General features: G+C 40.2%; 1 protein-coding gene across 2 annotated transcripts; it reads right to left on the bottom strand.

Moving 5' to 3' along the window:
- Nucleotides 1-2: 2 nt before the first annotated feature.
- Nucleotides 3-5,061, bottom strand: znf648 (zinc finger protein 648). 2 transcript variants are annotated; one of them, XM_029430235.1, is made up of 2 exons: nucleotides 4,446-5,061; nucleotides 3-4,115 (listed from the first exon to the last, which is right to left on the bottom strand). In XM_029430235.1, exon 2 carries the CDS (start codon nucleotides 4,069-4,071, stop codon nucleotides 2,557-2,559), a length of 1,515 nt encoding a protein of 504 aa, XP_029286095.1. In that variant the 5' UTR covers nucleotides 4,072-4,115; nucleotides 4,446-5,061; the 3' UTR covers nucleotides 3-2,556. The 2 variants fall into 2 exon arrangements, with proteins under 2 accessions (XP_029286095.1, XP_029286096.1); XM_029430236.1 differs by having other exon boundaries at nucleotides 4,355-4,451.
- Nucleotides 5,062-13,367: the final 8,306 nt, after the last annotated feature.

The raw sequence follows: 13,367 nt of genomic DNA, 5'->3' as shown, positions 1-13,367 counted from the left end.
AACCAATTACCATTTACGTATGATGTGTTTGACCAGGACCATCGATGCCAGCAACATGGAGCGACTGTCTCCTCCATAACTGACTCTCACTACTCAAAGAGTATCCAGTGGCTAAATTTCATTTATATTTAAAAGTATAAATACTTCACTACAAGTAAAAGTACTGCATTCAAAACCTTACTTAAATAAAAGCATGTAAGTATTATAAGCACAATACACTTAATGAAAAATATCCAATAATTAAAAATGCATTCAAACATAAATGAGATGCAAACTAAAATGTAATCCAATGCTGTGGTCTTTAATCTTCCACGCAAGTAAGTAGAATTAGTAGGCTCACTATTGCACAATGAATGTACATTATCTGATTATGTTAACCATCTGTAGTGGAATAGTTTGAATCATATATGACATAGAACAAAAATAGAGTTGTCATGCTGCCAAGATGGAATGATACCACATGCTGTGAGGAGGAGGTGAGAGGCCTTGGGAAAGACCTCTACACCCAACATGCCCCACACCTCCGTCACAACCAGCCAGGAGACACTTATAGGATCAAACTGTTTATGCGCTGATATTTGCAATGCCTTCATCTGAGAAGGAGCTTTATTAATATCCCTGTTTTATAAATGGTTGTGTGAAAACAAAGCTAGTGCCTTCATAATGTATATAAGACACACAGTAATATATGCTCTTGGAATACATTTCAGAACAACATTTTTAATACTTTGTAAACATGTTTGGATGTAATTGATTTTAATTTTTTACTTTTGTCTTTTGGTTTTGTGCTTTATGTATTACAGTATATGTCAATTCTTTTGTTTGTACCTCTGTACCAGCAATGGGTTAATTACAAGTTTATCAGTGCAATTTTGCCTGTCACATATTAAATAAAAACATCTTACCAAAACAATATCTGGGATTCCAAACACGGCCTCAAACCTAATGTAGAGCAAGTGACAACACGGCAGGTGCCTTCTCCTTTTACGATTAGTTGGCAGTATCCAAGTGGATACATTGGCCATCCACAGTGGCCAGGAATTCAGCGCACACACAGACAGCCAGGATGTGAGTCGATGCCTACCGCCTGCCAATAATGTGTTAGTGCATAAACGCATTTAGAATGGATATCTTTGAATTGAAAGACCCTCTTACAAACCAAACATGTCTGTAGTGCTTGTCAATATGATTAAAAAGAGCCATAGATTTACACCTGGCATTACATGCATACGGAAATTCAGACAACCATCTGAAGATTATCCTACATGGAAATAGTTGTACTGCCAAACACAATAATGAATAAAAAGCAACATGAGTACAAGATAGTTCACAGAACAGTGTCCACTGGCAACAAAGCCAGGGTACTCTTCTGCTCTACTCTATTAATGTGGTCACAGCAATGTTATGTAATGGCTATGTTAGAACTCTTTTCATGCAGTTATTGCCGTTTGTGCGTCAAGAAAAATTGCAGCATTCAGAATTCAACGGACAATAAAAACATCTGAGAATAAGTAAGTATTGATGTATCTGTTATATTTATATGCATGGTGGCTTGAGAATATAAAGCTTGCCCTCCATCTGTCAGGACAGTACAACGTACCAGCTTCCCATCATTAATACTTATGATCAAAGCTGTCATCTACTCCATGTTCAGCTAATGTCACTGATGCTAAACTTGGGTATGTAAAGCTTTGTGTAGCTATAAAATCAGCATGAGAAAGTGATGGGCATTCTGAATTGCAAGGATCAGAACAATCCCTACTTGAATTGAGTCAGCATGTCCCACCTTGGCCACTAGATTCGGTGACCCAGGCATCCTCCTACAGAACAGCTCGCCATTCATCATGATAAACATTAATTTCCTACATTCAAAACTGCAGTGTTGTGTGTATTATTAACTTAGAAACTATTAGCCCAACATTTAATTTGCCCTTTAAAAAGGGTCTGATGCTCTTGTAAGACGTTCACATCACTCCATCAAGATGTCGGCTCCAATGCCAAAGCTGGTGGCCATTTTTATCCCACAATGTTCTCATGGGAACCTCAGGTACAATTATACATATCTTAAAAGGGATAGTTCAGATATTTTGAAGTGGTGTTGAATGAGGTACTTATCCTTATTCAGTGTATTACCTACAGGGGTGAATCAGAACTAACATTTAAAAGACCAAAGTCACAAAATAACACAAACAAATAACTGATCGAGGCAGAGGTAGACCAGCAACTCAGCAAGGTAAAATTACTGTTTTATTCAATGGAGTCTGGTGGCTTTGAAGAGAGAATAGATAATGGCTTCTGTTCCCCATCAGAAAGGACTGTCTGATGGCAAAGAAAAGTGCAGAATATATTCTAAATATAGCGTACATTTGAATTGATACCCCACTGTAAAAAATCCAAACTATCCCTCTAACGTATAAAACTGGTGCCCTGTGACTTTGAGTGTGCCTGGAACTGATTATTTGAACAAATTAAACCGCAGCATTTAAAACATACAGATTGCAAGTGAATAGTACTGGCACCGTAACGGATGTGTACAGCACCTGTCTTTAAACTCATTCAGATATTCATGTCCCTGTGGTTCGGCATATGCTGTGCAAGCTTTGCAGCACACTGGAATGATTTGTCACACTTCACACAGACAAAGATCATCCCAGCGCAGGTTTGCTCCTGATGAAGCTTCAGTGTGGCTAGGTGGCTAAAGTTCTTGCTGCAGCCTGTGCAGTTGTGGGGTTTCTCTTTACTGTGGACGTACTGGTGACGAACGAGGCGAGAAGCCATGGCAAACGCCACGCCGCACTCTGCACACTTGTGGGGCCGCGCTCCGCTGTGGATGGCCTCGTGTTCGGTCAGGTTGGACGACTTTGTGAAACACTTGGAGCACACCGAGCAGATGTACGGACGCACTCCCGCATGGATCTTCTGGTGCTCTGCCATACGACTAGCCAGAGCGAAGGCTTTCCCACAGTCGGGGCAGGAGAAGGGCCTTTCTCCAAGGTGCTTGCGCTCATGACGCTTCAGGGAGAGGGGTTTATTGAAGGTCTTGCCACAGTGCATGCATGGGAAGGGCTTGTCATTGGTATGCATGTTCCGCTCGTGCTTTCGCAGGTCAGAGGAGCGAATAAAATCCTTGCCACAAGTGTCACAGACGTAAGGCTTCTCACCAGTGTGTGTGCGAATATGCTTGCGGTAATCTGAGGACCAGATGTAGGTCTTGATACAGAAAGGGCAGTGATATGGTCTTTCACCTGTGTGCAGACGCTTGTGCTGCTGCAGTGTGCCCTGATGGGAGTAAGCCTTGCCACATATATCACACACGTGCGGCTTGAGGCCAGTGTGTGTTTGAAGGTGACTCTGTAGGTTGCACAGCTTTTTAAAAGCCCAGTTGCAGTGTGTGCACTTGAAGGGACGGTGCTCTTTGTCAATTTCACTGCGTTTCTTCATTGCTACCAAAAGTCGAGGGATCTTGTCATCTTCACACTTTTTAAGTAATTTCTTAATAGGACTATTTATTTGTTTGGTCTTATTCCCACTTCCACCCAGAGAATATTCCTCAACATTTAGCTCTTTGAGTTTAGATGCTCTTTGTTTGTCTGAGGCGTTACTTTGTATGTTATGGCTCTTGAGGTATTGAGAGCGTTCCTTCATTTGTGCAGCATCCAAGAGCACTTCATTATATCCATACATTGTATTGTTCTCAATATGTTTAGTGCATTGTAACAATCCTTGACTGCCGTGGTCCTGGTCATCTTTAAATCCTGTTTCCTCTGCCTGTGAAAGCTCAGCAAACTTCTCCACAAGAGACCACTTTGGTGTTTGAGGGTTCAGATAAAGGATTCCAGTGTCACAGCTCTCTGAAAGCAAAGTCATACCACAAATGCCGCCAAATGAAGAGTCAGTCTTCACATGGTGAGTATTAACTAAGATCTGTCCATCTGGGAGAGAAGGAGTGACACAATGTCTTTCTTGGTGTTTCCCGTTACTTCTGATAGCAACAACTGCTGTGTCCGACAGACGTGGGGAGATTTCATCAGCCATGGTCACTTTTGGAGTGGGGCTTGAAATCATCTGCATGAGTTTTAAGCTGAAATTCGATCACTATGCCTACTTAAAAAGACCTGAAAAATAAAACACAGAGCATGTTATTACCAACCTCCTGTAAGCCTAATATAATAACTTCCACTTCTTTCTGGAATATGAACTATCGTGCAATTGTTCACATGGATGTCATTTCTTCACAAATCACCATACAGGCCCACTTACAACTACTTTGCTGCTGCATTGACCAGGACCTTGTGTATACCCTTTAAATAACCTTGCATCTTACAGTCTCATGAGTTCCCAAACTTCAACATACCTTCCTTCATAGCTTTTCCAAATCTTTCCATACAAATAAAAGTTGTAAATGTAAACCTCACGAATTAAAAACATTTGACTGAGCTACTCACTCTGCGGTCTCCTTCCGAGCAGCAGGTCAGGTCCAGGAGATGCCACAGAGATATACTAGCACCGGGTCTAGTATAACATATGGGAGATGTGCAGTGGTGGTGTTAACAGGCGGAGTTTTGGCAGCAGCCGTCACTAGGTCAGCGTCTATCCTACTGGTCAGCATTGCAACAGCAATGATATCTTAACAGCCTGGCTCAGTTTACCTTCCATAGCTTACCGGCCGTTTGCATACAGCCTGCTGAGTAGGTTTCACAATCACTGTCTGTGACGGAGAACTTCAAATTCCCTGTAGCATGTCGAAAGACAGAAATTCAAACATTTATGCATACTTTTTAGTTACTTACGGTAAACCTGGACGTTGAGGGAGTTTATTGTATTCCTATCAACTCTTCAACTTTTATAAGGTAGGCTTATAAAGCGACGTAAAAAAACAACAACACATAAATACGTCAACCTTTGTTCTTCCGCCGTGATGGTGTGTTGAAAGTTGGCCGCGCATTGATATTTTAATTACCTATTAGGTTACGAGGTCAGACGTGCGTTAATTAATTTAGACAATTAAAACAAATGTCAGAAATATCCCGTATGTAACCTAAACAGTGGCACTTTGTTTTGGATTAGTCTACAATGTTTTTGAAGAAGGCTGTGTCCATGTTATGATTTTGTTCTTATTGTTATGTTATGATGAGGGGAACGGCTATAACTCGGTGTGACTGGTTTTGAGAACACTATGTGCAGCTCTTCATTGAAGATGATAAATAAGTTGCATTTCAGCTTTTCGTCAGTAGGTGGCCTCATATCCCTTTCCTATTGATGATTTGGGAACCATTCAAAATCATGTTGCATTCAGTGAGGATGAGTATGCTATGGTAGTATTATCAGTGGTTTAAGAAGTAGCCTACTCAGATATTTTACTCAATTAAATGTAATACGACAGTGTGGAAATACTCTCTTGCAAGAGTTGTAAAGGTTGTGTGTTATGTTTACTTAAGTAAAAGTACAAAAGTATCAGCATAAAAATGCGTACGTAAGTAAGTACCAAAAGTAAATGTACTCATTATGCAGAATTGCCCATTTCAGAATAATGTATATTTGTATTATAATTATTGATGCATTAATGTGTTTGTCACTTTGTACTTAGTTACTTTCCAACAAGGTATAATCAATCTTTTTTTTTTTTTTTTTCCTCAGGAACAGGCCATGTCATCAGTTTTTAGAAATGTTTTTCCCCAGGATTTCTCCTAAAATTTTCAGCACTAATCAGACAGAATCTTTCTTTCTTTTTCTCTGACGAGACAGTTGCCCTACCTGTTACACTGTACAGACAGACAGTGCGTGAGTTATGTAATTGAGAAGTTCTTGTGAGACTCACACCGTGCTCTCTGAGAATGTTCCCGGGAGAGCAGATTGAAATAGAGCACTTACCAAATCACCTGCACAAAGCCATGTTTTAAACACAGATACACCTTGTTCGTCGACACATATCAAGTTTGGGTGTCTGTGGAGTTTCTCTTGCGTAGTTTCCCACACAGTAACACTACATACATATCAGTAAAATTCCTAATGCCTAAAGCCTTCAGAAATATTTTAAAATGTTCACAGTGTTAGCTAATGGCTGTCTTTAGGAATATGTCATGCAAATAAATTAATAAATATTATCAACAAAAACAAAAACAAAAAAAGCACAGTTGTAGGTTGGTGAGATTTCTTTCTGATTCTGTCTGTTATGGTTATACAACTGTGCCGTTGTGCACATACATGTTTTGTAGGATGCAGTTTCTAAGGAGTTTCATCTCCATTTGAAGTCATGACTTGTGGAAATCAAAAATGTAAGTTGTTTCCAAAGGACGTCATCAAGTTCCAAGTTTGTAAGGTTTTGTACAACGAAAGTAAAGAAAACAATTAAAAGTGATAGAAAGCTAGTCAGAGGGAGTGGAAATGTTCATGACTTTGTGTCTTTGCGTTCGTCACCTGGAAGCTGTCACAACAAAGCTGCGGTGGATGTTACACAAGGGTCTTTAGGAGTGACGCAATAAATGAATCTGGATGCTGAAGCTGTACTAACAACCAGTCTATGAGCATTACCAAGGAACTCCCCATAGATATTAAAAATATGTTGTTTTGTTAGTTTACTGGGTGTTTGTATTTATTCCCTACCCCCAGTCAGGAAAGTGTTTTATCCCTCATGATCACAACAAAGTCAAAAACATGCTTGTTATACTTAATTTGAGAAGTCTTAGCTTCAAATACATGTTGTCCAATCATTTAAAATATTACTTCACATCATTACAGGATTTATACACATCCTAACTGAACTCGTGTAAAATAGTTGAAATAGAAAAAGTGCTGAGTCATTCTGCACCCCCACCCCCTCCTTGAATTTCGTGTTGGAGTAAACCGCCTTAATCAAGAACATACTTGATCGTGGAATTTTCCATGGAACACAAGTCCTCCCACTGTGGATATGGATATGTCGATTTTCTTCGCGAAGCATCCAGTTGCATAAGTTGTCTCCTAGAGGACATCGACCCACATCGTACCTCTTAATGCAGACTTGATGTACATACGAACCAGGAAGAGACTCAAAATGACCACAAAGAAACAAATACAACAAAGAGACACAAGACTACAAAGGGATGCAAAACAGTTGCAAAGACCTAAACTAAACTATAACTCTTTTGAAAGCCTTGTTCTTACGCTTTCAAACCCAACATGGAAAACAATAAAGCCAGTTTTAAGTGTTACTGTGTACCGCCCTCCTGGTCCGTATTCTGAATTTCTATCTGAATTCTCAGAATTTCGATCGAGTTCAGTCCTTAAAACAGATAAAGTAATTATTGGTGACTTTAATATTCATGTGGATGTTGATAGTGACAGCCTTAATAATGCGTTTATCTCAATATTAGATTCAATTGGGTTCAGTCAGAATGTATATGAAGCAACTCACTGTTTAAACCACACTTTGTTCTGGGATATGGTGTTGAAATTGAAAGTTTATCAGTGTGTTTTTGTGTGTGTTTTTTTCAATAACTTTTGAAGTCCTGTTACTGGACTACAAGCCAGTAGGCAAAATATCCTACGCTCGATGTCTATCTAATTTAAGGAAGTGATTCCATCAGCACTTAATTCAATACCTGTCACGGGGAGTGTAAGGACCCAAATGCAACACACAGGAAACCAGGAATTGTAGATACACAGGTTTATTTACCGGACCAGGCAGGACACATGCAGAGACCTAATGCAAAATGATAATTTCACACAGCAGAGGGTCTTACTCAGACATAAGTAACCCAGGTTCAGAGATGAGGAAACCGAGCTCGAGGTCGGGGACAGAAGGCTGGTGGGTATTCCGGGAATTTGACGAGGCGGGTAGTTCGGAGACAGGCAGGGTCGGTAACAGGAAATCAGTGCAGGGGTAATCGCTGGAAAGTCTGACATGAGTAGAGAACAATCTGACACTGAGTGAGTGACTGGGAGAGGCTTAAATAAGGGCTTCATTAATTGGCAGCAGCCTGAGCCCAAGGTGAGGTGATGAGGTGGGAGTGGCTGGCTGGTGAGGTGAGAAGGAGGCAGGGTGTGGAAAGGTGCCAGGCTGAGGTAGGAAGTACTGGAGCAGACTGTGACAATACCAGGTCTCAATATCAATATAACAGAGGACTCCAATGCTAACTTTAGTCCCTCCCAAATTAATCATCTTGTTGATAGCGCTGCAGCCTCACTGCAAATAACACTCGATTCTGTCGCTTCTCTAAAGAAGAAGATCATAAAACAGAAAAAGAAAGCTCCATGGCTTAATTTACAAATCCACAAACTAAAACAAAAGTTGAGAAATCTTGAAAGTAAATGGCGTTCCACCAAGTTGGAAGAATCTCGTTTAGTCTGGTTAGATCATCTTAAAACGTATAGGAAGGCTCTCCGTAATGCCAGAGCAACTTATTACTCTTCCTTAATAGATAGTGTGCAAACACGTGACAAAACTGTGTGACGTATGCGTGCTACTCCATGTTGGTTGGATAACAAATCAACACTGGCGTCTAAAGCGAACAACAACAACAATACAACTCCGACTTCTTCAAAGTATTGTGACTCTCTGGAGTCCTCTGCAAAGGCAAGATTCAGAGGAAAAGTCCAAATTTGCGGCCGTGACCCGTAAACACTAAAGCCATCGGATTATATTGAGGATTTAGATTCATTACCGCCGCTTGAATATCCGGATATTGTGAACTACCTTGTGCTACAAACGTCGTGGGCAACCAACGCACAAATGAAGGCATACAAGAACTTAGATGCTTATAATTTCTTTGTTTCTGGCTGGGTTGGTAGTCTTCTTACCAAACCAGTGAAAGATGACAGGGTGCTCATCCATGCCTGTGTGAATCTCTCTCAAAGAGCTCGAGATACACCGCTCAAGCCGTGGTTTGTGAGTGAGGTGAGGTCTTACAGTGTTCGGGTATATCATAAGCACAAATGTTTAACGTAAACATTGAAAACATAGCTTTAGCATGAGCTCTTACCAGATATAAAGTGGACGCCACACACACGGGTGAATTGTGCTTTTTCTTCTGTTAAATCCTTACGAGTTATGTTGCTAAACAACAGTTTAGGGCGTTCGGTAGACAGCAATTCATCCCTCTTTTGTGGATCGTTGTTTGTGATGATTTTAGGAAATCTAAAGAACCGTTTCTCTGGGTAACGAGTAGCGTTATGACCACAATTGTACACTGCGCACAAGATTGGTATTTTCTTTCAATCTTAGATGTTTAAATACAAAGAAAATTACGAAGCGTTGCAGCAACTCACACGTGAGAACGGGCGCAGTCTTGGTTGTGTATTCCAACCAACATGGCTGACTTACGGGTTGGGACGTAAGCATGACGTCACATGCACACGATCTATAGAAGAAAATAAAAACAACCCCAGGTTTCTTTTCAGCACTGTAGCCAGGCTGACTGAGAGCCACAGCTCTACAGAGCCTTCTATTCCTATATCTCTCAGTAGTGACAACTTGAGCTTCTTTAACCATAAAATTATACTTATTAGAGACTAATTTAATCTCCTCCTGCCCTCAATTGGTAATGACTTAACTTCAACCTCCAGAACCCTAAAAACATCTGTAACTCCTGAAACATATCTAGACTGTTTTACTCCAATCAACCTTAACCAACTAACTTCCAACAATCTCATCGTCTAAACCATCAACCTGTCTTTTAGACCCGATTCCAACTAAACTGTTTAAAGAAGTATTACCCTTAATTAACACCTCGTTATTAAATATGATCAACCTGTCTCTATTATCTGGCTACGTACCAAAATCCTTTAAAGCAGCTGTAAAACCACTTCTTAAAAAGCTATAGGCCGATATCTAACCTTCCCTTTCTCGCTAAAATCCTTGAGAAAGCAGTCGCAAAACAGTTGTGTGATTTTTTACATAATAATAGTTTATTTGAGGTTTTTCAATCTGGATTTAGAGTTCATCATAGCACAGAGACGGCACTGGTGAAAGTTACCAATGACTTCTATTGGCATCAGACAAAGGACTTGTCTCTGTTCTTGTCTTGTTAGACCTCAGTGCTGCTTTCGACACTGTTGATCATGACATTCTACTACAGAGACTGGAACATTGTGTTGGCATAAAAGGAAGCCGCACTAAGCTGGTTCAAGTCCTATTTATCTAAGCGATCTCAATTTGTATGTGTTAACGATAAATCCTCCATGACAGCCAAAGTCAGTCATGGAGTCCCGCAAGGGTCTGTATTTGGGCCTATTCTATTCACCTTATATATGCTTCCTTTGGGCAATATTATAAGGAACCACTCTATAAACTTTCATTGTTATGCGGATGATACCCAATTATATCCATCAACTAAACCAGATGAAACCAATCAATTAACTAAACTTCAAGCATGCCTTAAGGACATAAAAACATGGATTTCCTGCAACATTTTGATGTTAAACACAGACAAAACTGAAGTTATTGTACTTGGCCCCTAAATGGTCTGCATTTATATAGCACTTTTACAATCTTTGCGATCACTCAAAGCGCTTTACAAGACATTTCAGCATTCACACACAGTCATACAGAGTCAGAGGCTACCTCACCTGGCCAGATAAAACTTCCCCCAGAGTTTCCCTGCTCGCCTCTGCTCTGTCCCCAGACAATCGGCCTGGGGAATCTTGCTCGTCCCCTGTCCAGCTACCCCTGGTTCCCTGGCCAATTTAATGTGTGTATCTTAACAATGGCTTGTATATTTACAGGTCTTCCGGTTTATCTTTTCTGATGTAGAATATGTAGACAACCGCTGCCAGCTGTTATAGATAGTTATTTCCTCACACGCAGACGCAGATTGTAAGTACTAATTTGTTGTTGGCTGTAATATTTGTCGTTTGTTCAAATGCCAAGACGCGACGCAAAAGTCGGCTCCGTCGCCACTTTAATGTTTGCTCGGTGTCACGGCCTTAAGGCAAACAGAAATATCCTTGGTCCATTTGTCCCACGCTAGTTTTCTCTTGGGATAGCATATGGTCTAGTAAAGTTCAATGTGTAAAGCATTATTAACAAATATTAACATAGATAAGATTTTAATTGGGCCCTGAATGCTAAAAACTAAATCCATCATACACTATCAAATATGTTCTTGTTTTTTAAATTTCCGACAAAAATATGTAAAAGTCAAAGCTGAGACTGAAAACTGCATGTTGAGGAGTCTTTCTGTATCCTACTTGCATCAGGCCCATGGCTCTGTCTGGTTTTTGCTCACCCTGGGCTTACTTGTGTGATCTTTGTAAAATTCCTGTATCTTTGTGGCTGGAGAATGGGGCTGGTGTTGCCTTCATGGTCCCTGAAGGTTTCAGAATGGGGGATTGTAAAACTGCAGGATGGGACTTCACAGCGGGGGAGGAGAAGACACAACAAGAGGGTCGGTGAAAGAATCCTTGAAAACAGTCCAAGTAAACAAATCAATAATGACAACTCACTTTTGCTGATTTTTGCTTAAAACCTATCAATCCTACATGTTAGCAATGCAAGATTGATGTTGTTTCATTACATTCAGATAAACTGTTGAAAGAAGAGGAGTTTAGTGCAGATTAGTTGATCCTGCAGGACAACCACTTGTTTATTATGTGAAGTCATTCCAAATACAAATTGCAACTTTTAAACTTTTCAAAAGAACAAAATGCACTCCAGTAGTCTACACACGTAGAACAAAAGAGAGCATTTTTTGTCCAAGCTGTGTGCATGCAACCCAACACCAGTTAGTTCAGCAAAAACAGGATAAGAGGAAAAGAAAAACTCTGAGAGAAGAGTCTAGCCTGATGTTGTCAGCCATATGATAGTAACAGGAGAATCTTTGACCCATGTTTACAACTTCTAATGTTTGCAATGATATGTACTGCAGATAAACTCTCATGTTCCTTATCACCGGTCAGCTGTGGTGCACGTGCAGCCGGACTGCCGTAATAAGACACGCACAAGCACACAAGGAAGCCCTTTGTCCAATTACTGACGTTTTTTTGTGCTGAATTTCGAAGTAACCTGAATTAAACCTTGGTGTGTCCCATTAGCCATGTGGAGAAAGTATGTTATATTTAATCTACTACATGTAGTCATAGATAAAATCAGATTTAATCAACAATTAAACATGACACAGTCGGAAAACAGTTCTAATCATACAACTGCTGCCATATTTGACATGCAGTGATGGACAGTAACCAAGTACACTTACTCAAGTACATTACTTAAATAACATTTTTAGGGTACTTGTTCTTCCTTTACCTGCTACTTTTTAACTCAACTACAATTCAGAGGCAAATATTTTACTTTTTACTACACTACATTTATTTAATAAATGTATTTACTTTGGAGACTTAGATTAATATTATAATCAACAAATAATTTATCATGTATTATTATAGGTTAAGTTAAACTTAAGGATCCCTTGCTGAAATTCACAAGTTTTATATAAAATAAAATATTCTCCATTACCAGTTACAAGATGAAAGTGCAGAAAAGAAAAAATACATTAAAGGTTCAATGTGTAAAATATGCCAGAATTTTAACTTAAAAAACTTAAACGTTAAAACAATGAACTAACATTATCAACAGAGTATGAAGAGGAGTGATGATGTTTCGTCAAAGACGTCTCTGTGTTGTGTTGAAATCAGAAGTCTAACTGACTCGTTCCACTCCGTTCAGTCTTGTAATACCACTTGTACTTCCTGTAGAGGCGATAGTGAGTTGCTGTAGCTCCAGTCTTGTTAAGGTTCCAGAGAACCCAAGTGCAGAACAGAGGCATAGAGTTGGGCAAGGTACGTATTTAATAATAATACAACCTTCGGTTTTGAGCGGCAGGGGGTCCGGTGCTGAGTGGAGCCAGAGAATGCAGGACAAGGACCAGGGGCTAAATCCAGGGGAGAACCGAGCAGGCTGGAGAGCTGGGAGACGGCACGGCGAAAGCCAGGAGGAGCAGGATCTAGGAGAGGAAGCAGGTCAGGAGACAGAGGCAGGTGTCAGGCAGGAGGAAACTGCAGGCACAAGGAGAACAGGGATTAGGAACCGAGTTACAGGTGGAAGGGTAAATCACGGAGCTAGAACTGGACTGACTGTGAATACAGAGTCTACGATCTGGTGCAGGGGACAAGACAAAACTATAACATGATTCCCTCTCTCGTCTCTGCATTACACAGACCGTACAGCCCCCATGCCACAGTAAACACACAGATATCTAAAATCCATGTGAAGATTATTAGATTATTTAGACCGGCTGTCCGAGGTTCAGCAGTCTGCTCTAATGAACTGACTGACAGGCGTGAAGAAATACACAGTGAATATATCAACACTAGAAGTGAACATATATATATATATATATATATATATAGCTGCAGAATACAATACACAATATAAAGAATACATTAAAATACTC

Source organism: Cottoperca gobio, chromosome 4 (assembly GCF_900634415.1).
Source record: "Cottoperca gobio chromosome 4, fCotGob3.1, whole genome shotgun sequence".
Lineage (NCBI taxonomy): Eukaryota > Metazoa > Chordata > Actinopteri > Perciformes > Bovichtidae > Cottoperca > Cottoperca gobio.
Note: the sequence above shows the minus strand (reverse complement) of the source record. Positions and strands in the feature narration are given on the sequence as shown.

Bases quoted from the DNA above. Each gene is read 5' to 3' on its own strand.
- znf648 (XM_029430235.1), bottom strand. From the start codon at position 4,071: ATGCAGATGATTTCAAGCCCCACTCCAAAAGTGACCATGGCTGATGAA.